This window comes from Crotalus tigris, unplaced genomic scaffold, assembly GCF_016545835.1.
Source record: "Crotalus tigris isolate CLP2741 ecotype Arizona unplaced genomic scaffold, ASM1654583v1 scf7180000018197.359167, whole genome shotgun sequence".
Classification (NCBI taxonomy): domain Eukaryota; kingdom Metazoa; phylum Chordata; class Lepidosauria; order Squamata; family Viperidae; genus Crotalus; species Crotalus tigris.
In genome coordinates this window covers 211,423-239,371 of record NW_024096876.1, presented here as the reverse complement: position 1 = coordinate 239,371, position 27,949 = coordinate 211,423, and the positions used below count along the sequence as shown (strand labels likewise).

At 39.8% G+C, this 27,949-nt stretch overlaps 1 protein-coding gene and 1 long non-coding RNA gene across 2 annotated transcripts in view; one reads left to right on the top strand and one right to left on the bottom strand.

The window, feature by feature from the left end:
* Nucleotides 1-270: 270 nt before the first annotated feature.
* TNFSF14 (TNF superfamily member 14) lies at nt 271-10,584 on the bottom strand. The gene is made up of 4 exons (XM_039348889.1): nt 10,271-10,584; nt 8,196-8,232; nt 3,780-3,827; nt 271-3,098 (listed from the first exon to the last, which is right to left on the bottom strand). Exons 1-4 carry the CDS (start codon nt 10,562-10,564, stop codon nt 2,677-2,679), a joined length of 801 nt encoding a protein of 266 aa, XP_039204823.1. The 5' UTR covers nt 10,565-10,584; the 3' UTR covers nt 271-2,676.
* Nucleotides 10,585-10,629: 45 nt separating this feature from the next.
* The window catches only part of LOC120310467, a 41,018-nt gene continuing 23,698 nt past the window's right edge, over nt 10,630-27,949 (top strand). The window contains exon 1 of the long non-coding RNA XR_005557367.1: nt 10,630-10,954. This is a non-coding gene — a long non-coding RNA (uncharacterized LOC120310467). The remainder of the gene's footprint in view (nt 10,955-27,949) is intronic.

The following is a 27,949-nucleotide window of genomic DNA, read 5'->3' as shown; positions in this document are numbered from 1 at the left end:
ATACAATAGAGATTAAAGAGCCATTGAAAAGTCAAGGAATCTAGTGTCAGAGAATTTTTCAGAGATGTGAAAATGGTTCTGAGAGAGGCACATATATGCATGTGTATCTTTTGACCAGAATTGGCAAATAAGTTATGAAATAAGAGAAAACAAGGCCTAACTGGCTTATGCCATCTCAACATCTTTTGTCATCCCAACTTTTTCATTTGAACTTTGCTCAGCACTGCATGACCACACCATTTAGATAGCTTTTGCAAAAGCGTATTTGTTTATTTCAGAGATATAAAACCAGTCTTTCAATTCCAAAACAAATAATAAGGTTACTTATTATACAGATGAAAAGCCTATAGTATCGAATCATAGCAATATCTCAATAAAACATAAAAGAATAGGAAGTAACTGAATAATAGTCAATCAAGTATAGCAGCAGGATGCCAAGCTTAACTCTCCCAAAAAGCCTGGAAAAAGAAGAGGCTTTGACCAATCTCTCAAGAGTGAAAGCTAGGGAGCTAACTAAATTTTCCAGGGCATGGTCCTGCAAGTGAGATTATCCCAGAATGTCTGCAGAGGAGGTTAAAAAAAAGAACATGCTGCAACTGTATGATCAAGATCTTACCCCATTTTTACATGCAACACAGATAAAAAGGACTTCAATTGGCTGTTGATTTTTTGGACCTTTCCTCTGCTACTCCACAGACATTTCTGCCAGCTAACCTGTGTCCTGCAAGGTCAAGAGGCAATGAGGAAAACCTCCATCTAAACTGATGAAAGCTTTAAAGGTAATAGAGTACAAGAACTGTGCTGGGAAATAATCTGGAAACCAGTGTAACTTAAACAAGATGTAATATGGCATGGGAACATCCCTGGCTGCCATATTTGATCATAGCTGCAGTTTTCAAGTCCTATTTCAGAGCAGTCCCACAAGCAATATATTTCAGTAAAGACACATTAATCTTTGAAATTTTATTTTATCACATACATACAGTAGCTGCTTCATTAAAATTGCTTAGTGCCCTTCTTTGGGACCCTGGTTTACGCCAATGTATAGTGATCCCATTCAATACAAGATTTGGAATTAATCCATTTCCTTCTTATTTAATAAAGGACTGAATGATTTCTCTAAGCACTAGAGCAAAGGTCATTTTGGTTAGATTTACTTTTAATCATACCTTCAGTATTAAGGTGGCCATCCACACATATTTCAAAAAGTATCATACTTCCTCTGCTTTCAATAATATTTCAATGCTCCTCTTTTCCTTAAGAGATATTATGTAACCAAATATAATTGGTCAAACGGTTTGGCAAGAGTTGCTCTGTTTAGTACATAATTCCTGATCGGTTAGCATGAGCCAGTGACTAATCCAGGAAAGGCTGCCCTCTTTGGGCATTACAGTAGTGACACGATCACGTGATCCAATACTATTCTATGGATATTCCTATGTTAATGCAGCCACTGTGCAAAAGGAAAAGCAGCTAGGCACTCATAGAAGAGAATGGTTAATATAACCCCTTCCAAGATCCTTTGGTAGGAGATGAGGGAGAAGCATCAGAGAATAAATAAGGCCTAAAGGCTCAAAGTGGCAATGTCTATCCAAGTACTAAATGGCTTCCTGGGCTCTGAAGCCAATAACAAAGGAATGGCTATTTATTCCTGACTATCGGACCCATGTCATAGTCAGAAAGCTGCTCAGTCGTTCAAGCTTAGCTTACATTTGACATTTCACTGCAATGATAAGCAACAGTCGCCAGCACAGGAAGCTCCTTGGCTCAACAATGCTGTGTCAGTGTAATTATAAAATGGCATTCTGGAATGTGCTGGTTAGACCATTCAGGATGAAGTGACTCATGAGTCCACAATCTTGATCTTAGGGCCTTCCTCTACTGCAGAGTTGAAGTGCTGCCCATCCTCCAAGCTCATCCAGGCAGAACTTGTCTCTGCCCAGAGCCCATCCATGCCCTGCCTCCATTACTTTTGTTTCCACTCAGGGGTAGTTCCCTGACTTCACTCCAAGGGTGACAAAACCCAACAAAGTTTACACAACTCAAGGCTGCCCTCAGGAAGGGTCAAGATAAGAGAGGAAAATATCATTACAAGGTTTTTCTCGGTGCTGGGCTGCTGGGAACAAGACAAAGGCAACCTCATGGGGACAAGGCAGAACCTAGAGACTGCCAGGGCAGGTTTATGTTGTGAGTAGGTGCAAGTGAGGAAAGGTTCCTGTACATACAGCAGCTTTTCAGAGACCATGAGGTGATACATTGTCTTCTCATTTTCTTTGTCCACCATGACTCCTTATAAAACTGCCTTTGCAGGATTTTACAGCTTTTCAAATAATAATGTATAAAAAACAGAGTTAGATGCCCCCTCTCCCAAAAGAAGTGCGCCTGTCACCTAAAACAGGCATACATTTGGGATGCCAGTCAAAGAAATGTCAGCTAGCTCTATGTCCTCCCTCCCACCCCCAAATATTTTCTCATCCTTTTCTATTTTGGTCATGGCTATCCAACAGTTTATCAAACAACTTTTTCTTCTGAAAAAATGAGCAGGCCCCTTGCCCTTCCTTCAGTGTATTTGAAAAACGGCTGAAGCAATGTTGAGAGGTGACTCCACTGCAGTACAAGAAAGAGGCCCTTCTCATTGCTCAACTAAAATCAAGTCTATGCACAACCTTCAAGCCTTTAGATCATGAAGGTGCCAAAATGTGATATCGAGTCATCCCTGTAGAACAACAGCTCCCCGTTTGTTACTTTGATGAACACTTCTTCCTCCTCTTCTAGATACACCACCCCAGCAAGGAAGCTATTGCCCTGCCACTGTTCACTGTCCTTAGAGTTGCAATAGGTAATGTAGTTGGTCAGCAGTAATAACTCCTCGGGATACTGAGATGTCCTCTTGTAAACGCTGTGGGTGAACAGGGAATTTCCCCGGTGTTTGGTTAGACAGCTTGAATATGTCAAAGTGAGCTTTGAATAGACATAGTAGTAGCCAGGCTCATTGGAAATCAGTGAACCAGCTTTGTAATCCATGTCGTGCAGAAAAGCAAACCCGTTCTGATGTTCCCACTGCAGGACTCCGTCTATAATTGCAGTGTCGGGGGGTTCTGGAAAACACAACCAGCCTTGTTTCATAGATGGGCAGAGAGGTAATCAAACAATTTGCATAGAACCTTCACTAATAGATCAGCGATGAAAACTAATTTTAAAAATCTGGCTTCAAAACACACACATACACATATATATGCATGGAGGGGACTGTGAACGTTGGAGAATCGTTATCTCAATTTAAGCTGAAACTACATTTTGGGAAGGGAAAGGGCAGTGAGCTCTGAGCTTTACCTCCCTTACCCCCAACAGCCAGGTTTATTTCAACGTAATATCCTCACATATGGATGCTGCTTTGCTGTAAGTATGAGACATCTCCCCTCAGCTATGATGCTCACTGGGTGATTTTAGTAGATAATTCCTCTCTCTTTCTTAATGTACCTTCCATCACAGGGATAAATTGAAGGAGAGAGTACCACCTTACTCTTCTGGAAGGAAAGTGGTATAGAAATCTAACAGAGGAATAAACGACAACCATAATGGCTGAGTTAGCTTCACATGTGTCTAAAGCAGTGTTCCTCACCCTCAGCAATTTTAAGATGTGTGGACTTCAACTCCCAGAATCCCCCAGCCAGGTCTCAAGGATTCTGTCTTATTCACATGCAGTGAACTAGTCCTACTTCAGCTTCCATGCATTTAAAAGATGAATAGAAATATGGCTTTATGAGAAGATTTCCTACCTAGTGTCAGATGAGCAGATGGCCTTTTGAGAGGAAGCTTGAGTGGAGCTGTTAAAAGGAATAAAATGAAACTGATTGTTATCAAAACAGGTACCTGCTTGAGAAGGCTCTGTACAAGCTCTATACACGCTAACGAAGGCATATTACAAACATTGCAAATGATAGACTGTAATTATATATTGAAAAATAAAATACATTAATTGTATGCATCAAAAGATTCAAAACTATCAATAGCATAAAACTCTCTTTCATGACCCTATAGTCCCTATTCAGATAGAATCCAGGCGAGTGGATGGAGCTGAGTGTTTACTGGTTGGATGCCCTTCCTGGCGCTTAAATGGAGTTTGCAGCAGATATTTTTTCTATGCACCTTAGGAGAGAAACATCTGCTGCTACCTAAGATTGAACTTTCAACCTTCCAAGTGGGAGGCGAGTGTCTTTACCACTAGGATCACCTGTTTTTACAGGGAATTGTTCTGTAATTTGGGAGCAAGAGATGAAATTCTCTCCATGCATTTGCTAACTAGGCTTTGAAGAGTAGGAGCATCTTTCTGAAGCAGGACCTGGTGCCAAGACAGATGCAGAATGGAATATGTAGTCATTCAGATAATCAGGTCCTGCTGATTAGGACTTTGTAAATCAGTGTCAGGGCCTTAAATTATGCACCAAAAAAGATGGCAGTCTAGGCACATTCCTCCCAGAATTGATGGGAATTAAAGAAGAACATCATATTGCTCTTTCCTATTCAGCTGGGTGAACCAAGGTAACTGTCAACTAATGTTTGAGAAAACTGCATGACTTGGCTAGACAAATTGTGTTTATTGATGTTTCACTTGCTCATTCAGCCTTTACTAGCCTGGTTGTGTTCAGAAGTTTTGAGACTACAACTCCCAAGTTTCAATAGTTATGCTCATTGAGAATTTTGAATGTCATATTTCATTGGGGGGAGGGACCTGGTGGGAAAAACAGTTCTCAAAAAGTAATTCTTATGGTTTGTTTGGTAATACTTTTTCCACTGTTTCTATCAAGATGTATACTGTATATCTTTTTTATAGACCCTCCATATTCCTACAGTGTCTCACCCACAGCGTTATTCCATGCTTATAATAGGTTACTATGAATTGTTCCACTAATGTATTATACATTATTCCCTTAAAGTGTGGAAAAATTGACACAGTATGTAAGCAGAAGTGTAACTGAGAGGGTGGGCAATGGTAATGTAATCAGTTTAAAGACTTGATTTGACTTTTTTTTAACTCACCCAAGGAAATATAGTCTATGGAGATTTTGAATTATCCAGGTCATGGTTGTCTCAAAGGTGCTTTTTCCAAAAGGCAACTGGACTTTCTTGGTTTTATTTTTCCTTTTGAAAGCTTTTTGAAAGCTTTTTCAGTTCTGATAATAACAAACTGAAGAAGCTTCTTGGATGAGAAGCAAAATGTTTTCAAGAGGGAAAAAAAACCCAAGAAAGTCCAGCTGCCTTTTGGAAAAAGCACCTTTGGTACAGTTTTCTTCCTAGTGTTTTCCCACAAGTGCAGTATACTTTTTTTAAATCAACTAATCCATTGTTTGTGACAGGAATTGACCAACCAGCTTGTTGCCCAAGCCTGGCATCAAGGGCAGAGAGAAAGGGATTGATTCAAAGTCACCCAGCCGGCTTGCATGATAAGATGAGATTAGAACTCACAGTCTCCTGGTTTCTAGCCTGGTGCCTTAATCACTAAACCAAACTGACTCTTAGTTAGCCCTAATAATATGAACTGTAGCTCACTAAAGTTTATGCCAGAATAACACTGGTAGTTTTTACCACAAAACACTTTATTATTCCTTATTATTTTGCCATTTGGTGCCTTATCAAAAGGGCTAACAGAGGGCCATTAAAGGGGCATTCATCAATAATCTTCCAGCCCTCCACAAACCTGACTCTAAGCAGTTTTAAGCAGATCTTATATAGACAACACAACACATGCACGTATGTACAAAGGTAAAGTATCAAAATGTAAAAAAAACCCCACCCTTTCTACCTCAGATTAATAAAAAAACATTGAGTCCTGAACTTATTTTAAAAAGAAAAATCCCAGGGGAAAAACTAATAATAATGTTTCAAAGGCCAGATCATAGTGACTATACTACCTTCTTTAGGTCTAAAAACCATTAGAGTAAATGATAAGCATTGGCTCCATAGGAGCCAGTGAAATTCACTTGCAGAATTTTACCCCAAATGGACAGGAGCATCCCAGGCAACATATCAGGGAAACGTGCACTTTAGAAATGGAGCAGAAAAATTCCCTGTCAAATACTTTGACAGGGAATGGGAGATTCTATCTATCTATCTATCTATCTATCTATCTATCTATCTATCTATCTATCTATCTATCTATCTATCTATCTATCTATCTATCTATCTACAGGTGATAGAGCCCTCCATTTTTTGCCTTTCAGAAATAATTGCCTGTCTGTTCTGGTGATAGAGCAACTGGGCAGTGCTAAGAAATCCAGATCATTTCAACTTTCCTTCAGCTCAAAGAAATGCTTTGGAATAAAGAGATGAAATGCGAGTATTTTTACTGTATTACAGGAGCAATACCCACTACAATCAGTGAATTATTAAAAAATTAAGAAATGGTGATTTTTAAAAATAGTATTCCTGAATGTCTTTTTTAAAAGATTGGATGGAGGATCTTTGACTACTGATACATCTAATACAGTGATGGTAAACCTATGACATGTATGTCAAAGATGACATGGCACAACACATCTTCGTTCACAACATTCGACACCAACTACAGTATTCTCAAAAGCAGTGGTTCTCAACCTTTTTAATGCTGCGACCCCCAACCGGTCGTAAGTTGAGGACTACTCAACTGGTGCAGCACCGTTTGCAGAATGGGACTTTTGGCAGGCTCAGCAGGGCAGAGACAGCCTGGACAATTCCTATTGGCTTTTGAAAATCAATAGAATTAGACTCTATTCAAGAAAGTCTATTCTATTGGCTTTCAAAAGCCAATAGAATAAAAGGGAGTAGCACAGCTAAGGAAAAGGGGGAAAAAATGGCGGACTGCATTGTTTTGTGACCCCCGTGAAATGATCGTTTGACCCCAAATGGGGTCCTGACCCACAGGTTGAGAACCACTGTTCAAAAACATGCCCCATTTTCATGCACTGTTCGGAGACCATGAAGGATGTGAAAGAATGATTTTTGTACAGTCTTCAGAGGGTGCAGGAGAACATTCTGTGAAGTTGCTTAAGAATAAAAACTTCAGGTAGGCTGCAGAAGACCGCCTAACGGTAAGCAGCATGCACCAAATTCTGGGGAACACCGGGCCATGAGAGCAATCATGCCATTCTCCAAGGCTCACATGACTTGAGGAAGGGTCTTTTTGAATGGCCTTTTTGAATGGCAGTGGTGGCACTAGGGGTGAAATTGAGGCCCAGGGCCTTTACTTCAGGCTCAGCCTCAGTGCTGTCACCTAGTGTTGTTGTTCAGAGTGGCCTAGGTGGAAGGGAGATAGAGAATTGTTTCTCTTTTGTTTGGGAGAGGGGTTGACATGCCAAGAGGGTCAAATTAGGTTTTTCCCCCTAATTTTTGACATGCTGAATCCAAATGATTTGCCATCATTCACCTAGCACTTACTATGTTCTATTGCAAAATGAATCTGAGAAATGCTACTGAGCCATCATTGCCTTTCCAGCCCTTTCCATCTCAATATCTGATTATTCTCATAGGCTTCATTTGTATATTATTGACTGTGAAATGACCAAGCACTATTGTCTATGGTGATTCTCAGTCATCCAGGTCATGGTTATCTCAAAGGTGCTTTTTTTCCAAAAGGCAACTGGACTTTGTTTTCTCCTTGAAGACATTTCACTTCTCATCCATGAAGCGAAACATACAGTTTCCTTTTGGAAAAAAGCACTTTTGGGACTACTCGCTATTGTAATGAAAAGGAAAAACAGTAAGGAGATGACACCAGTAACTGTGAATATGCATGTACACATTTGCATACTCTTTTGTGGGTCAGAATGGGCTAAAAGAGCACCATTAAGGGGCATTCATCAATAAACTTCCCATTCTGCAAAGAGGGAAGGAGTAGCATGTAAATTGACTGAAACTGCAGCATAGAAATTGTCACTTAGCATTGGATGGATTGGTTGTGTGCCATCAAGTTGGTGTTGAATTTTAATGACCACAGATAGATTTGCTCCATGACCCTCTCTCCCTAACCTGGTCCTTTTCTTTGTGGCGCTGTCATGTGGGAATGGAATTTTCTGTTATATTATATTAAACTATCTCTGAAATCTGTTTTAATTCTACTTCCTGCTAATTGCTGAAAAATAATGACATTGAGGCACTTAAAGGTATCATATGGAAACAACTGTAGGTGAAGACTGAAACAAAAGAGAAGAGAAATTTACCTTGTATAATTTTTTCAGCAGTCGCATTGGCTGTTCCCTAAAAAAACCCAAACCCAGTAGACAATTGTTAATAAATGAAATGAAAAAGCACGAGAAATTCACTACCCAACAGCTCTCCTTTTGCTACACATACATGCTTCCTCTCCACAAACATTCTTATTTATTTAACATATTTCTTTGGAATATTAATTTCCACCAAAAGAAAGAAAACTAGAGTTTAAAAATCTGGATTCCACATGTTGCTCCCCTCTATTTCTCCAACAGGTACATAAATATTTGAAAAAAGCAATCATTACAATAACAGACCGCTGGGACAACCATAACAGAAGTTAAATTAAGGTGAATTCACCAACTGTGCACGTATCCACAAAGTTTGGTCTTGCATTAACTGTTTATATGGACAGAGATCATGCATGGGATGGAATTGGTCAAGATATCCTCACAGGATTTTTTAACATTCAGTCATTCTTCACTTTGAAGAGTTGAATTTTCACTGAGGGTAAATTGGTGAAGGCATAAATAGGAGTGAAAATAGCTTATATTTCTTAGAACTGCCTATCCCTGCCCCCAAATCTAATTGCATTTGCAAGAGCAGAAAGTCAGTCTGAACGGAAGCCAGCAAAAACAGAGGAAGAGAACTCTCCTTTTTGCATGAAAACCTATGCTACTATGGTTCTGTTAGAAATGTGATAAGAAAAGAAACCTCCTAATGCTGTATATCCTGGTCTCATGCTTAGCCTACATATGCATAGAAATAAATCTTAAATCACAGAAAGTCATGAATAATAATGATAAATAATAATTGTTATCATTAGTTTAGGTATGCATTTATGTTATGTTATTATTATTTTGGCTTTTATTGTATCATGACAACCAGGGGTTAGCTGTAAAAAAAGAAAGTTGTGCGTCTCATTGGAAATTACATATAATCCTGTCTATAGAATAATGGCGAATTAAATTGTAGGAGATGTAAAAATGACAAATTTGTAAAACAAATCTAATATAGAATTCAATTCAACATGGAAACCCTTCCTAGGTTATGTGGCTTGCAACATGTATGAAGTTAGAATCTCTGTCAATAAAAGGTTTTAACCCCAAGCCAGAATAGAAGGATACCATTTCCTCCGATTTTTGCATTTTTATCAGTAGTTAATAATCCAGAAGTGAGCAAAAAATAAGAGAGGATTCTAGGATAAGAAGCCAACTGCACAGCAGAGCTACAGTGGCTGGAATCACACATCAGGCTAAGTCACAATTAGTCTTGATTTATGAATGTCAACCCTCAGTGGGTTGGTTCACACATTTTGTTTAGCTATTAGCAATGATTTAGAAAGTATGCAGTGGTTAAATTATAGAACATGCTACCAAAATCAGGCAAGCTATTGATATAGCATAGATAAATATATGAAGCCCAGCTTCTGTCATTTTCTCCTTAAGAAAAAAAGTGAAAATAGTTGTAAAATATAGAAGGGTTCAAAACAGAAGATATTCTCTGCTGGCTTATCTGTAAAATTCCCTGAAAGAGGCAAGGTAATTGTTTAATTTCCCTTTGTATTTCCATCTCATACAAGATACATTAAAAGAGACTAGAAATGGCAGTACCATACACTAAATATTGGCCTCATGCTTAGATCAGATTAATTGAATAGCTCTTAAAAGCTCCATTGTTTTAAATGACCTTTGAAATCTAAATCCTGCTGTTCAATTAACTTGCTGGAAGTGCCTTTCTCTTTCTCTGTCTCCCACCAATTTTTGCATTTTGAAAGCTACTTTGGTCATTGTCAGTACCACCCTCTGAATTTATCATACCTAAGAAATTATTATTCTCTTTTCTCCAACAGACCACACATACCCCTGCACAAATACAAGAGCACACATTTAATATGTGGAGCCAACTACACCAACAAATGATAGCATAGCTGTCCTGGTTTCAACTGAAGAGAAGCCAAACCCTATTACACCAAGGACACATGGTCCAACATATTCATTGAGTAGGTTCCTCCTCCAACTCCCTGGTTTCTCCTTCCTGCCCCACTAGAACCTCATTCTCACCACACTTGATCACTCTCTATGACCTGTGCCATTGCTGTATCCAGTTCCTTGCGAAAGGAAATCAGAAGATAGGTTTGGATGGTTAAGCCACTCAGCATCAGCAGCACCAAGAATCCCAAGAACAGCTGACCAGCTTGCCATTTCTTCCGACTCCTCCATCTGGGTGGCGCAAAGGGAACATCCCTTAGTGTTGGATCCACAACAAAAACAGATGGGTACCCTGTGGCTGCTTCCATCATGTATCCTTCAGGGGAAGTGTGGAAGGAACTGTAGAACCCAGAGGCGTGCTGCTTATCTACAGACTGAGTCTTGTACATGAGAGAGAGAGAGAGAGAGAGAGAGAGAGAGAGAGAGAGAGAGAGAGAGAGAAAGAGAGAGAGAGAAAGCATGCAACGCCCACAACCCCTGGGGAGGAAACCACAAGGTTACTCAACTGTCCTTTATACATGCACTGGCCATGTTTGACTTGGTGGGCTGGGACTTCCTCGAGGGAAGCTACTTCTCTTGTCTTTTCCTGGGTGGGTACATCAGGTTTTTTGTTTGAACATTGACATTTTGCACTTTCCACCTGTTGCCATGAAGGAAAAGATGTGTGTAACTAGGAGAAGGGCTGTCCTTCCTCTGTTCAGGATTGCTGTCTGCTCCCAACTCATGACCAGTGAAAACTGAACCCAAAGTCCATGAAAAGAGAAGTCCTTGGACTGCAGGTAGGTGGAAAGAAGTGTTGGGGCGAGCATCTTACTCACTATGTAAGAAAAGTGTGGTCAGCTAGACAATAAATAAACCTCTACTTTTAAAACCCATAAACCAATATATATAAAAAATTCTGATTGAGGTGAATGCTTTGGTGAGAACTCTGAATGAAAATAACAGCAAATAAAAACACCAGAAGCAAGCTTTGCTTCTTGAAAATATGTCTCTCCTTATAATGCTGTATGCATGCATATGGGTAGGAAATATTTAAATCCAAAACATAGAAAATTTAGCAGAAAGGACAAACCTCTGTCCTTGCCAGCCTTTTAATCTTTGGCACTCTTCTGAAATGTTGGAAATACAGCCCCCAAAATTTCCTAGCAAAATGGGTTACACTGTGGGCAGGAATCAACAATATGTTGCTTCCCTTCCTTCTCTGTATGTAACTTCTATACATGAGTGACATCTGCAAAGGAATCCATCAGACTATTGCACTCCAGGAAGTGCTGGGTGGTCATATACACTTCCTCTTTTCAGCTAAAACTAAACTGATTGCTCTGACGGAATCATGTCCCTTATTCCATTTGAATAGGTTAACTTCTACTGGTATGACTGGAAGTTTCACATGACTGTGATCCTCTTGCTCTGATGATCTGTCCCTGGGGACACAGTTGAAGAGTCCCATCCACTGAATAATGTCTGCTGACAGCAGTGGTGGGATTCAGCCATGTGAACAACCGGTTCTCTGTGTGTATGCCGCTTCCCGAAGTCCATTCTGGGCCTGGGCAACAAAAAATTAGCTACCGGTTCTGCCAAAGTGGTGCGAACTGGCTGAATCCCACCACTGGCTGACAATGTTAAATGTAATCATAAGCAAATCTAAGCATAGTCTGTGTTTGTGGGCTTGACAACACAGAACAATACATCTGAGTTCCACTTTCCTTCTTTCTTCAGTCGGCTTTCCCTCTGACCTTCCTCCCATGAAAAATCATTTTCCACCAATTGCTCTCAGAGGCAAATATGATTCCCTTTGTTGGTTCGTGTCATGGAAATAGGAAGGCTGCAGATCTTATAGATCCTCCTGATGCAATGACAAATGCTGGATTTTCCAATATTATATCAGTCTTAGTTTCATTAACTTGGGAAAGCTTTCCCCAAGTCAGTGTCATCCAGAAGCCTTGGGTTTATGAATCTAAATTTTAACTACATATTTAGATGAGCCTGGGTTATAGAAGGCTGCCCAGTGAAGGACTTTCAAATGAGATGCATATTGAAAGCAAGGCAGCTTGTATATCAAACTCATATTGGGATTGGTCTTGAATAGCTTTGGGCTGCTACCTCGTGAGTGCTTGGGGTACAGAGAGGGAGGCAACTGATTGAGGAGATGGCCTAGCTTGGTGCTGAACAAAAGAGGAGGTTCACGCAATGATTTGAAATGATCACTCTTCAGAGTCTACTGCTGGACAATTTTGTTTTCACCATTGCCTGCTTGAACTGAACTTTTAGCTTTTCTTGATGGAAATATTAATTTTATTTTGTCTTTCAGAGCTTCTAGCAAGACAGATGTTCATGCTAAACTGCTGTCCCCCCAGTGTAAATTGCAATGTCCCCATTGCCTCCCGTTTCTTCAAATTTTCCGTTGTATCAAATGTCTCCATAAATGAATACACATTAGGATGATCAAAATATAACTCCCCCCCACCTGCACACTGATCAATCCATTCCCCAAGGCCTGCATTTCATTTTTATGCAGCCCATCCAATGGTGGGATTCAGCCAGTTCGCACCAGTTTGGCAGAACCAGTAGCTAATTTTTTGTGGTCCAGGCCCAGAATGGACTTCTGGAAGTGGCATCCACACAGAGAACTGGTTCTTCACATATTTGAATCTCACCACTGAGCCATCATTGCCTTTCCAGCCCTTTCCACCTCAATATCTGATTATTCTCATAGGCTTCATTTGTATATTATTGACTGTGAAATGACCAAGCACTGATAGAAGATGATTTCTCCCACGAAGAATTTTTGTTGGAAGGGTATGGGTGGGGGAACATGGGCTATTTTTTTTCCTATCTAGAACATTTTAAATGTTTTAAATATAGAACTTCCTCACATAGTTGTCTTGGTTAATCATCTGTGGTTCTCAGCAAACTATTCAGGCTTGGGCAGTTAAAACCTGATTCATACTTGTAATCATATGTGGGGACTGGAACAATGAGGACGTAGCTGGTGGATGTGGGGGAAGCAGTCTTGTGTATATTCCAGACCATGTGATCAGAATATTATGCTATATTTAAGGGTAGTGTGGAGGAGGGACACACAGACCTCTTTAAGAAAATGTCTGCAGGCAAGCTTCTATCTAGTTACACCTAGTGGTGGGATTCAGCTGGTTCACACCAGTTCGGCAGAACCGATAGCTAATTTTTTGTTGCCCAGGCCTAGAATGGACTTCCGGAAGCAGCATCCACACATAGAACTGGTTGTTCACATACTGTATTTGAATCCCACCACTGGTTACACCATAAGAACGTAATCTTCCAACATTTCTGGCACAGAAGAATAGAAATTTGACTGGCCACTTACTTGATCTGTATTAGATAATATTCTGCAGAATTATAGTTTAAGCCGATTGTAGTAATCCTACTAAATAAGATCTTTTCTCTGTTCTAAAGTGATGTTCTTGTCTTGTGCATAAGCGTCACAATATTTAGAATAGTAATGTTATTAAAAATTGTAATTACATAAGTAAAAAGTAATACAATTTAAAAAATATAAAACAGAAAGAGGCAGAAAAGAAAAATAGAAAAGAAAAAAATAAGACTATAGTAAAGAAAAAGAAAAGAGATAAAGAACTGACTTCCAAACTGCATCGCAACAAGTATAAGCAATTTTAGTAACTTAACACCTCCTCTTAAAATACTACAATTGAGCACTTCTTTCACATTCTCTCTCTTATTTATAAACAAAAGCATTGCCTTTTCAATCCTGGTGTTAGCAAAAGTCCACTAAGGATTACAAAAATAACAACATATCTATGTTAAAGTTGATCCAAAGAAACAATTTTATATTTTCTTCTTTTTACTTCTAACTATTTTAATCTTTAATAATTTTGTAGAATGTAGAAGTTATATTTGTCCCTTCTTTAAAGACTCTTCAAAACATTAACAAGCCTCTATTATAAATCCAATATAGAAAAATTATTCAAGTCATTCTCTTGGTTTATTGTTTGTATGTCTCTTTTAATTATTAAAACATCAGCCAGTTTCTTTTGAATGTTCAGTGTAACATCTTTTCCCAGATCATTGTAGCCAATCATTTGTAAATCCACTTTCAATTCAGTCTTGAACTTGTCAGATGAAACTTGTTTCTCTTCCATAACATCTTTTAGACAAATCTCTCCATAGGATGAGATGTTCTCTGTTGATACTATTAATAATAATTTCCAAATCCACTTTTTCAAAAGCATCGTTCAGTATGTCCAATATTAGAATATTTTGCTCCATTCTGTAATTGTAAATTGTTTATGTGTTCGCCTTTAATTATAAACTTTAGTTCCCTCAAGTTCCCTCTAATGTCTAATTTTTAAAATTGTATCTTACTATGTTTTTTAAAAAGGTTTAAAACAAAAGCATTATCTCACGGGAAGGATTCTTTATAATTAATTCCAAAATCTTATTTTAAATTTATCTGGATCTTTAGTACATTTGTAGGTTTCTAAAATCAAACTTTTAATCACTCTTTTGCTGTTTTTATTTTTTTTTAAATCTTGTAGTCAAAACTTTCTTTTGCTATGGATTGAAGAGAAACTTGTCAATCAAAGATTTCTAATAACTGAAAAACAGCTAACAAGCAATTTGCAAAAGTAATTAAAAAAACATAGTGTCCTTTAAAGGTAGGTGCCTGCCAGTGTCTGAGCAGGATGGCATCTTGCATCATTTCTCCCACAGCTCTAAAACCACTGGCAATCACTGACTTGCAGTCTCCTTGTGAGGAACAGCTGTCTGGAGCATTTGCCAGGGATCTCAAGTTGTCTCCTTGTCTGAATAGGTTTTAAGAGCTGGTCCACTTGCCAGGTCTTTCTTCTTTGCAGCAACCATTGGCTCCAATTTTTTGCAAAGCCATCTTTCATATGACATTTCCTCCTCCAATTTCCACTGGACTATTTTTCTTAACTTTGCATTGGACCTTTAGCTGAAACTGCATTAAACTTTATACTCTTAATGCAGTTTCAGTTAAAGGTCCAATTCAGACCTGCACTGGCATTGATGACAAGTCATCATGACATCACATACATCATAACATCATTGTGCAGATGACCATTTGAGTAAAGATGTCATGATGCATATGATTTCTCTTGCCTCCCTTTAAGTGCCCTGAAAACTTGTAATGGCTAGATACAGGCCTTTGTAACTCAGCCTTGCCTCTAATTCAGTCCAGTTCATGGTGTACCATTGATGCTAAAGGCAGTTTCTTCTGACTTTGCCTTCTTCAAAGTCAAGGGATGGTTATTTCATTCCACTCTTGATATGTAACATCAAACATGAGTTCATGTTTGTTATATCTCTGCAATGTTCACATATTGCATCAAGCCATAAACCATGACTCATAAACTAGTGGCTGGTTTTGCATAGCACACTAAACCCAAATTTACCATATTTTGAGGATGTGTGACTGTGAACTCAGCCTCACTCTTATCTTTCTTGGAAATGAGATGAAAAAAAGGCAGTTCCTGTGTGTCTCTCAAACACGGTTTGAAATAACAAGAACAATTACTTGCTGTGCTTTAATTTTGCACATAGAGGCAGGGGAAATATAAATAGAAAAATGTTTCATTGAAATGTTAGAATTTCAATAAAATAGATACTTACAGGACCGCATACTGCCGCACAGTTCCCAGAGACCGGTGAGGTCCCATAGATTGGACCTCCTTCAGGTCCCGTCGGCCAGACAATGTCGGCTGGCGGGCCCTCAGGGAAGGGCCTTTTCTGTGGTGGCTCCGACCTGGTGGAATCAACTTCCCCCAGAGGTTCGAACTACTCCCACCCTGCCGGCCTTTAAGAAAGCCATTAAAACTCTCCTGTTCCGGCAGGCCTGGGGCTGATGTCCCCCGGGGGGGGCGGGATATGATCGGACACACTGTATGAATGTATTTATTTTATTGTTTTATTGTCAGATTATTGTTTTAATTTTGTACACCGCCCTGAGTCCCTTGGGATTGGGCGGCATATAAATTTTAGAAATAAATAAATAAATAAAATAATAAAACTAAACAGCTCAAAGGAGGGAACAAAATGAAGTTAAATTGAAGATTTGTACCAATTAAAATAACAAGGCCTACTTTTGGCCTTTTTATTTGGAATTGCATTATAGGAACTTCAAGAAAAAAAGACTAGTTTTCAGTTATAAAACTCCTTAGATCAGGGGTGTCAAACTGCTGGCCCATGTGCTGGATGTGTCATCCAGAAGCCACGCCCACCCCATTGCCAGCAATGGCAAAACCGTCCCGATACGTTGTGTGATGTCACGTGACGTCGCAAGTTTGACGTGTCTGCCTTAGATGAAGCAAATCCTTTTCAATCAGGATTTAGGCCAAGCTATTTACTGAGACAGCATTAGTTGCATTTGTAGATGACCTCTAGTCTAGAGGACTTGGGATGCTGTGTCATCCTGGCCTTTATCTCTCAGTGGCTTTCAATACCATCAACTATGGTATCTTCCTGGATCATCTCCAAGATTGGGAATGGGGGACACTATTTTCCAGTGCTTCTCCTTTTTCCATAGCAAGCATGAGTTGGTTTGTGGGGAAGGAGAGGTCCAGCCACTGGCCCCTGTAATATGGTTTGGCTCAGGGCTCTTTCTACTCCTATTTAATGTTTACATAAAGTTGGTGGGAGAGGTCATTGCTGACATGGATTTCATTATCATCAGTATGCTGATGATACCCAGTTATACATCTCTACCCCATGCTTGGCAAGTGACGCTATTCAGGTGCTGGATCATGCCTGGAGGCTATTAGGACCTTGATGGGGAGAAACCAGCTATGATACAATCCTAAGTGTAGTGATTGATGGTTTAGGTCCCCAGCGGTCAGAAGAGTTAACCTCTCTGATTCTGGATTGGGTAACACATAGAACAGATCTGGTGGGCAGTTTGGGTGGTCCTCTGGATTCATGGCTCCTGCTGAAAGAGCAGGTTGAAACTAAAAATAGGGGACCATTACACACATCAATCTTATGCACCCATTCCTGAAGCAGAATACCATGCACACATTCACCAAGTGAGTCTGCCTTCAATCCTGAAGAAAAGAAAAAAATTAATCATAAGCTTAAGAATTTAAAAGATTTGAAATGACCAACAAAAGCTAAATAAGATTTTTATTTTAGAATATTATAAATGGACTAAGGGCCCAGATAAAATTAGAATAGTTAAGCCTTTACAATAAGATTTTGGAATTCATTATAAAGAACAAAGAGTTTATTTTGGACAATGGATTCTGTTTCGGTTTTTACAAGAAAAAACAAGGATAAGTAATTTCATGATTTCAAAAACTGGACACTAGAGGGACTAACATTTTCAGGAAGAGGAAAAATTTACAAGCCTGTCAAATGTTGCATTATACATTATAACAATAAAAATACTGAATGAGATTTTTGAAGAATGGAATCAGAAAATAGTAGCCACAATATCAACAGTGTCAGTAATGATGCCTGCTTCTATGGATAGACTATGTCCAAAAGAAGTTATTGAAGAAATGACAGATGTAGAACAAATTTTAGCTGACAAGATATAAATGTGGATTTATAACTGATAGGCTGAGAGTATGACTTAGAAAAGGCTCTAAAAAGGGTCTACAAAAGAAACTGGCTAGGTTTTTAAAATTTAAAAGGGAAATACAAGTGACAAACCAAGAAAATGACCTGAGTAATTTTTTCCTATTGGATTTACAAAACAGACTTTTAAAATCCTTGAAGAACTTTGTGAAATGGAACAAAAGCAATGAAGAGAAATCAAATCCTACAATATTGGAATGAGTTGAAGACTACTGGCTGCTAGAAGTAAAAGAAAAGCATTTAAAGTTGGTTCATTTGATCAAGGTTAAAGCAAGATATGATGTTACTTTTGGCAATACTTAATGGACTTTTCTGCTGAAAAGGAGTTTTATGGATTTGTTTATAGATAAGACATGAGATATGGGAAGAAGCGATAAATGTTTGTAACCTTTGAAGGAGTGAAGCATCATTGTTTATGCTTGTGATGAAGTTTGGAAGTAGTTTCTTTGTATGTTTCTTTTTCTTTATTATATTTTTACTTTTCTCTTTTTCTTGTTTCTATTCCATTTTCATTCTTGGAATTTAATCTGTGTTAGAATTTACTATTTAAAATAAAAATTCTTAATAAAAGCATATATCATGTACTGAGGAGTGAAGTTGATCAACAAGGTCCTTGGACTGTTGGGTGATTGTGTGCTGCTGAGCTAGCATTGTTTCTATCCTTTTCTTAGGAAATCCTCTAAGTTTCAGTTCTACTGTTTAATGAAATGTTTTGTCTAATAGCATTAGCTGGCAGAAATTTCTGGTAAATGGCAATAACTATATGCATAGCCAAATAATTTTTGGGCTACTAAATCCATGCCAGATTTATCACGGCATACTTTATCCAATATCCTCCTCAGATACTAAGATCATCTCTCTTCCAGTGCAACTGATTCTTCACCCTCCTTATGTGAGATGGGAGTGCCTTGAAACACTAAGATTCAACTTACTCAATGAGACATTTTGACTGTTCCAATATAAGTTGTTTAGAATCACAACAGGCATCGTCTCAGTACTTTTTCATCATCACTTCTTAGTTTTCAGCTTCATTTTATCTTTTCTCTTATCCTTTTTAAGATGCTTATATCTGTTAGCCTTCCCCAACTTAGAATTGAAACTAATAGTATTGTCATTTATGGGACCAAAATAAAGTCAATGAGATAAAATTTTAATTTTATATATCATTAGGTCTCATTCACCACTCTCTCTTCCTGTGTGTGCCTTAAAATTAAGCAACAGTTATCTGGTAGTTGTGGAAATTACAAGGGGAAATTTGAAGGGGAAACATACTGGGCAAAAGCATACTGGAAAACATTAAGGCAGAGCAATTGATATTTCAGAGGTTCCATTTATTTCAAAAACCATGTTGTGCAGGAAAAGATTTTCCCACTTAATGTCTATTTTTTGTATGCTCCAGCCACAGGAAAATGCAGGCATGTGCATCTTCCCCACCCCTTGGCATTTCTGATGTTAATACCATTAAATGATAAGAAAGTATATCCTCTTTGAGTTTTATAGTTTTACATATCAGTAAAAATCATCTGGCCCTCAGCAGTTGTTAAAAGTAGGTAAATACAACCTTAAATGAACAACAATAAATACAGAATACAAAAAAGAGTTGGAGACCTTAGAGGTCTTCTGGTCCAACTCCTTGCTCAAACAGGACGTCCTATATCAGTGGTTCTCAACCTTTCTAATGCCGTGACCCCATAATACAGTTCCCCATGTTGTGGTGACCCCAAGTGGGTGTGGCCACCAATAAGAGGGAGTAGGACAGCTAGGGAAAAGGGAAAAAAATGGCAGACAGCGTGGTTTGGCGACCCCCGTGAAATGGTCGTTCGACCCCAAATGGGGTCCCGACCCACAGGTTGAGAACCACTGTCCTATATCATTTCAGAGAAGTAGCTATCCAGTCTCTTCTTAAAAGCCTCCAGTGATGAGTAGCAGCCAGGAGCTGCTAATCAAGTGCCCTTGATTAATTGATCATCAGCAAGTGTGACTACCTCTATAAAAGCTGAAGTTTTAGGAGTTTGCTCTCTCCAGCATTGAGGTGTGTTGTTAACACAGTGTCAAAGAGGAAAGACATCAGCAATGATCTTAGAGAAGCAATTTTTGCTGCCCGTCTGGAAAGGGTCATAAGGCCATTTCCAAACAATTTAAGTACATCATTCTACAGTGAGGAAGATTATTCAGAAATGGAAAACATTCAAGACATGAGGGTGAAGCTTTGTTCTCCAAGCTTGTGGGTTGGTTTCCGAATGTTTTGTTACCAGGCTAGGTAACATCTTCAGCAGGGCTGTGAATGTGTTGAGTGAGGTTCTTGTGATGGGTCAGGTGTGAATCATCAGTGAGTCTTGTGATGGGTCTTGTGATGGAGAGGTTACATCAGGTCAGGGTCATTGGGAGGTGAACTGATGGGGGGCTGGTGGTTCGGTGCTGTCTCTGGTTGGCTGTGTAGTTGATTTGGATTCTGAGGGGTTTGTAGGCTGATTGTAAGTCAATGTGTCTGTTGATGGAATCATTTGTGGTGTGCCAGGCTTCAATGAACCCAAAAGTATGGCGGGTAGTAGTGTGAGTGATGATTTTTGTGTTGCTTCAATCAAAATGGTGCTGGTGTGGGTAGAGATTAAGGATTTGGGGCTGGTGGGCAGGAGCGGCTCCTTCCCGGCTTGCCGGGCTCTGGGCCTCGGAAGCAGCCATGTGGCAGGGAAAAGGGCGAGGCGGCAGAGATGCCCACATGTACATCAGAGGCCAGCTGGCCGGGCCAAGAAGGGAGAAGCAGCGCCTTCCGAGTGAGAGCTGGTGCTTCGGTCATGCCCCTCTTGTGTGCGACGAGTCGGGGAAGGATCGTGGCGGTGAAGGGCTGCGCGGCGTGGAAAGGGGCTCCCGTGACCCTGCCACTGGGATGGCGCTCAGGAGGCTGGAGGGGCGGGCAGGTCCCGGGGGGCAGCTGGGAGAGGGCAAGAGGAGCCGGGATGAGGATGGAGGGCTCCAGGTTGGCAGGCATGAGAGGGCGGCTGGTGGCTCTGAGGCGCGTGGATCCTCCACGCAGCTTCCGAGACCCCGGAGGTGCCACCACTTGGCTCTCCGCCAGTCTCTCCACCAGACTACCATCTCCAGCAGCCCTAAAAAGCACTGTGGAAGAGTGGGGAATGCTGGGAGTTGCAGTTCATCACCATCTGGGAAAACATGACTCTCCAGGATCAATCCTTCCTTCCTTCCCTTCTTCCTTCCTTCCATCCATCTCCTTCCCTTCCCCTTCAATCTCTCTCTCCTTCCTTCCTTCCTTCCCTCCCCCTTCAGTCTCCTTCCTTCTCCATCCTTCCTTCCTTTCTCCTTCAATCTTCCTTCCTTCCTTCCTTCCTTCCTTCCTTCCTTCCTTCCTTCCTTCCTTCCCCCTTCAATCTCCTTCCTTCTCCATCTCCTTCTTTTCCCCTTCAACCTTCCTTCCTTCCTTCCATCTCCATCCCTTCCCCTTCAATCTCTCTCTCCTTCCTTCCTTCTTTCCTTCCCCCTTCAATCTCCTTCCTTCTCCATCTCCTTCCTTTCCCCTTCAATCTTCCTTCCTTCCTTCCCCTTCCCTCCCTCCCAACATTTTTGAGCAAGGAAGAGTAAGTTTCTCCAGCGAGCATTGCTATATTGTTTTTGTGATTAATCACTATGTTCAATTCGTAACAATGAAAATACACCCTGCATATCAGATATTTACATTACAATTCATAACAGTAGCAAAATTACAGTTATGAAGTAGGAACAAAAATAATTTTATGGTTGGGGGTCACCACAACATGAAGAACTGTATTAAAGGGTCGTGGCATTAGGAAGGTTGAGAACCACTGCAATAGAGCATACCGACTGTGTGGCTTGAAGCATCTGGGCAAAAGCTTCAGATATTCCCAGAGAGACTTTGCTGGGGAGATGCTGCTACCCATACATGAAGGAATCTAAAAATCCCTATTAAAGTCATTCCACAGTCTTCCCCACAAGGTCATATATAACCTACAGAAGCCTTCTGTGGCATCCAATAAATCTGAGAAAGAATGGCTATTTTGATATTAACAGAATCAGATTTGGTTGCTTTTAAAGGTGTAACACAACATTCTATGGTACTGTAAATATATTGTTAGGTGTTCTGTGGATTTAGTAGCAGAAAAAATCTATAAAATTTTAGAAAATTAAAATAATTAGTGAAATACATACTCATCTTTCTTGTGCCACAGGTCACTGCTGAGACCCTAGATCAGATAATCATTGTTCACCTTCAGGTTCAGAGCTTCCTGGCGTTTCCTTTGACTGACATACTGGCGGGGCTTTGCTTGTGGATTTTGGTCAGTGCCTACAGAAATTAGATAAAATCTGAATATATATTTCAGTAGGGGTATGGTGTTACATTGGTTCAATACATATATTGCATGTATTACATAACTAATGGCAAGCAACTGGAGAAGAGGAAGTAGCTGTATTTAGTGGGTGAATTGGCTCTTTCTTCAACTACTGTTGATCTATATTTATTGCCCTGAGGTTAATAAACCATCTTCTCAGTTCTACCTTTTTCCTCAGAAAGGCCAATTATATGCAACACAGATACTGCAGCATCTGACACTGAAAAACCTATCTCAGTACTGGAGCCGTGGATGATCCAGAGAAGATTCTTATGAACAAAACTGAAAGGGGAGGACATTTTTGCAGAGGGAAATGATGCCATTGGCAACCCCCCTACAACAGATCTTTCCCCCACTCATTTAGAGGATCTTCTGACTCACTGGAGCAGATTGATTAGGATCCAAAAAAATGGTAGATTGATAAAAATGCCCCTCCCCCTTTTTCTGATGGTACTTGTCTCTAGTTCCCATTCTCTCAGACAAAATACTGAATATTTATTTAAAACAGAAACATTCTCTTTAGAAAAACTCTATTGTGAGTTTGAATAACAGTGATAATGATATTGAATAAGGTACTTGCTTAAAACATAGAAAAAAGAGTGAAGAGATCAGTTTAAAGCCATCTTCCTCTTAAAAGCAAAAAATTACATTAGTTCATTTTTAAAGTTGTATACTATCCCATATTCCTTTTGATAATTCATAAAGTACTAATATGGGAAGTTTGAAGGAATTACTGAAATACATTTGTGAGGATAATGAATCCCCAAGTGTTAACAAAGCATTTTGGAAATACAAGTAATAGCAATAGCACTTAGACTTATATACCGCTTCATAGTGCTTTACAACCCTCACTAAGCAGTTTAGAGAGTCATCCTATTTCTCCCAACAAGCTGGGTCCTTATTTTACCGACTTTGGAAGGATGGAAGCCTGAGTCAGCTTTGGGCTGGTTAGGATCAAACTGCTGGCAGTTGGCAGAATTAGCCTGTAATACTGCATTCTAAGCACTGCACCAACACGGCTTCACTTACAACCACAAGTGAGACCAGAATTTCCATTGCTAAACAAGACAGTTCTTAAATGAGTTCTGCCCGATTGTATGACCTTTTTTGCCATGGTTGTTAAGTAAATCACACAGTTGTTAAGTGAATCTGGCTTCTCCCATTGACTTTGCTTGTTGGAAGGTGGCTGGGAAGGTCACAAATGGAGATCTTATGATCTCAGGACACTGTAACTCTCAAAACTATGTGGCAGTTGCCAAGTGCCCAAATGATGATCATATGACTGTAGGGATGTGGCAAAGGTTGTTAATGTGAAGACCATTCAGGGTCATTGTAACTTTGAATGGTCGCTAAACGAAGGGTTGTAAGTTAAGGACTACCTATATTCAATCATGCACTTTTTGAGACAATTTCTATCTGATTGCCAGCAGAAAATACGTCACTCTTCTCTAGAATTTGAGCATCTATACAATAAACTATGACCTATTAGCACTTGAAACACTGGGTTTTTTTAATGGCTGCCCTCTTTTTCATTTTGAGTGAACCATGACACTATTTCACAAGGAAAATTCTAGCAGACACTGAAGTGCTGATCATACAGATGAAAATTCAGTAGATAAGTAAAGTTCTCCCAGATATCTGGGTGATCTCCACCTAGCTGGCCTTCTAGAAAGCCTTCAAGAGCTGGCTCCAAGCCCTTGGCTTAGACCGAATGGGGCTTCTGTCAGATACATTTGGGGGTGTGGATGATATCAGCTGCATTCAGCCTCTGTTCCTGCTCTTTATTCTTTTTTCCTATTCCATTAATAATTTCATTATACTGTATTTTCAATTTTGTTTGATTTTATTGTACATTGCCCAGAGTCACTTTAGATGGGGGGGGGGGCAATTAAAATGAATCATTAAATCAAATTAAATAAACTAATGTAAATTTTCAAATGGGCTTCAAATAAACTTTCAGATTTTGTGAAAATATTTCCACTATCTAATATGTGATATATTTTAGGGGGAAATCCTTACCTGTTTGAATAACTTCTAAAACGTCCACGACATAGATATCACTACCATCTATTTCTTCTATGTGAAGCAACTTGGTTTTGTAGACTTTTAAGAACAAAGACAGAAACAATACCATGAGTGGTATAATCAGTGAAGCACAGGTGCTGCTTGCTGTCTACAGACATTCTCTTTTAAAAAAATGTTTTATTAATTTTTTTAGTGCTTAGTAGTCATTCTCAATCATCCAGGTCATGATTACCCCAAACATGCTATTCCAAAAGGCAACTGGATTTTCTTTCTTACCAAGAAAGTCCAGCTGCTTTTCAGAAAAACAGCTTTGGGACAGGTACTGTTAACGTTTCCACCTAGACTATGGGCACTTCCAGGCTGGATCTTTATGGCAGTCCAGAATCCCTCAGGTAGGGCCACTGAGTACTAGCTCCATCGTGGGGTACATGGAAGCAAATTGTGTATTTTCTCTTGAGGCGCCATGGTTCTATGAATGTGATAGTGTTATCAGTCATGTGAGGTAGTCCAGACAGGAAGCAAGGCCAGATGGACTAAAACTACTTTATTGTAAGCTTGCATTAACAGAATCTTGCAAGACTGGAAGTACATTACTTCCCTGTCCCGTTTACAGCCCAAGAAACTAGGGAGGATCTTTTGGGAGACGTTTGCCACACCTGAATTCCTTTTGTAGGCTAAGCTGCCCCCTATCCAGTCATCTCCCAAGGTCATTCCCAGATACCATTACAGGCTTGTTGGAATGACCTTGGGAGACAAGAGGAGGACCTGCAGCCTACCTAGGCAACGGGCTGATGAGAGGCAGCTCAGTCTGTGGGGGTGGGAAAAGCACAGGAAGTGTGTCAGAGGGGACCCTCCCTAGTTTTCCGGAGACTAGAAAGAGAGGATGGGAGAAATACTTCCAGTCTTCAAGAATCCGCTTAATGTAACCGTATGCTAAAGATTCTTCTGATGCACCCGGCTGCTCTTCTTGAAGGGCTAACAGTAAGCTTCCAAGCAGTCCTTTCCCCCACTTGTGAAAACTTTCACCTCACTCCACCTCACAGTACTGTAGTGTTTAGCCCCTGGGTTTGGGGATGGGGCCATGCAGATGATTGCAGTTTGGCTTCATGCTGCTTTTTGAAGGATTGAGATTGAAAACAGTGGAAGTGAGGAGCATGGAAATGTTCTCTGAATCTCAGTCCTTTGGCTCTGCTTACTCCTTGATTCAGATCCATTTCCAGGAGCCATGAACTATTATCCAACACCGGAGGTCTATAACACACCAACAAGCAGCACCATGTAAACTAGAAAAATATCACTCCAGGATGAGGATGTGTATTCTGAGGGTAAAAAATTCATCTGATTATGAATAAATTCAAAATGGTTGCTTCAAATCATGACTTCTTGATAGTTAGAAGTAGATCTTTAATGACAAAAGACCTAATTAATTAAATAATAACAGACCTAATTAATAAGATTCTACAATATAAATACCATAATCCACATTTGGCTCGCAGGCTTTTTGAATTCGTAACTGAAGATCAATCTTTTTCTGCTGGTTGAGCAAGGAACAGGTTTCTTCAAGAAGAGAAAAGAGAAGACCGCATGCCGGATTGATTGTTGAGGGTACATGTTCTCACTTAAAAGACTTTGCTAGGGAAAGACGTTACCAGCACAGAAGCAGGTAACGTCTCATTTTTAGATGACATTTGATAATCAGAAACAAATAATACTAATTTAAATGTGAGACCCTATATCCAGAGCTAATCTACAAAATTGTTATTTGATGTGATATTTCAAATAACAGAATAGCAGAATTGGAAGAGACCTTGGAAGTCTAGGTCCTGATCAGGCAGGAAACCCTAGACCATTTCAGACAAATGGTTGTCCAGTCTTTTCTTAAAAATTTTCCAGTGTTGGAGCACCCACAATCTCTGGAGCAAGTCATTCCACTGGTTAATTGTTCTAACTGTCAGAAAATTTCTTCTTAGTTCTAAGTTGCTTCTCTCCTTGGTTAATTTGCATCCATTGCTTCTTGTCCTGCCTTCAGATGCTTTGGAGAATAGCTTGACCCCTTCTTCTTTGAGGATGGATTAGATATTGGAACACTGCTATCATGTCACACCTAGTCCTTCTTTTGATTACACTATACATACCCAATTCCACAACCGTTCTTTATATCTTTTAGCCTCCTGTCCCTTAATCATCTTTGTTGCAGTCTTTCTAGAGTCTCAATATCTTTTTTACATTGTGGTAACCAAAACCCTTTATGGATTACTGCCTTGTCATGGCGAAGGGGCTTGCGTAACTCAATGAAGCTATAAGCTATGCTGTGCAAGGCCACCCAAGACGGACAGGTTATAGCAGAGAGTTCTGACAAAATGTGATCCACTGGAGAAGGAAATTGCAAACCACTCCAGTATCTTTGCCATGAAAACCCCATGGACAGTACTAAAAGGCAAAAAGATATGACCCTGGAAGATGAGCCCCTCAGGTCAGAAGGTGTCCAATATGCTACTGGGGAAGAGCAGAAGGCTAGTACTAGTAGCGCCAGAAAGAATGAAGCAACTGGGCCAAAGCCGAAAGGACGCTCAGCTGTGAATATATCTGGTGGTGAAAGGAAAGTCCGATTCTGTAAAGATTTTTTCTCTATAGGAACCTGGAATGTAAGATCCATGAATCAAGGCAAGCTAGACGTAGTCAAAAAAGAGATGACAAGACTGAACATCGACATCTTAGGAATCAGCGAACTAAAATGGACAGGAATGGGTGAATTTAACTCAGATGACCATCAGGTATACTACTGTGGGCAAGAATCCCTCAGACGAAATGGAGTAGCCTTCATAGTCAATAAAAGAATAGGAAAAGCAATACTGGGATACAATCCCCAAAATGACAGAATGATCTCAATTCGAATCCAAGGCAAACCTTTCAATATCACAATAGTCCAAATCTATGCCCCTACCACCGGTGCTGAAGAGGATGAAATTGACCGGTTCTATGAAGCCCTACAGCACCTTATAGAATTAACACCAAAAAATAATGTCCTTATCATCATGGGGGATTGGAATGCTAAGGTAGGAAGCCAAAAGATAACCGGAATAACAGGCAAGTTTGGCCTTGGAGTACAAGATGAAGCAGGGCACAGGCTAATAGAATTTTGTCAAGAGAATACGATGGTCATAACAAACACTCTTTTCCAACAACCCAAGAGACGGCTCTACACATGGACATGACCTGATGGTCAACATAGAAATCAAATTGACTATGTCCTCTGCAGCCAAAGATGGAGAAGCTCTATACAGTCAGTAAAAACAAGACCAGGAGCTGACTGTGGCTCAGATCATGAGCTTCTCGTTGCAAAATTTAGGCTTAAATTGAAAAAAGTAGGGAAAAGCTCTAGGCCACTCAGGTATGAACTAAATCATATTCCTGATGAATATACAATAGAGGTGACAAATAGATTTAAGGAATTAGATCTGATAGACAGAGTACCTGAAGAACTATGGATGGAAGTTCGCAACATTGTACAAGAGGTAGCAACTAAAACCATCCTAAAGAAAAAGAAATGCAAGAAAGCAAAATGGCTGTCTGAGGAAGCTTTGCAAATAGCTGAGGAAAGAAGGGAAGCAAAAGGCAAAGGAGAAAGAGAAAGATACACCCACTTGAATGCAGAATTCCAGAGAGTAGCTAGAAGAGATAAGAATGCCTTCTTAAATGAACAGTGCAAAGAAATAGAAGAAAACAACAGAAGAGGGAGGACCAGAGATCTCTTCAAGAAAAGTGGAGATATGAAGGGAACGTTTCATGCAA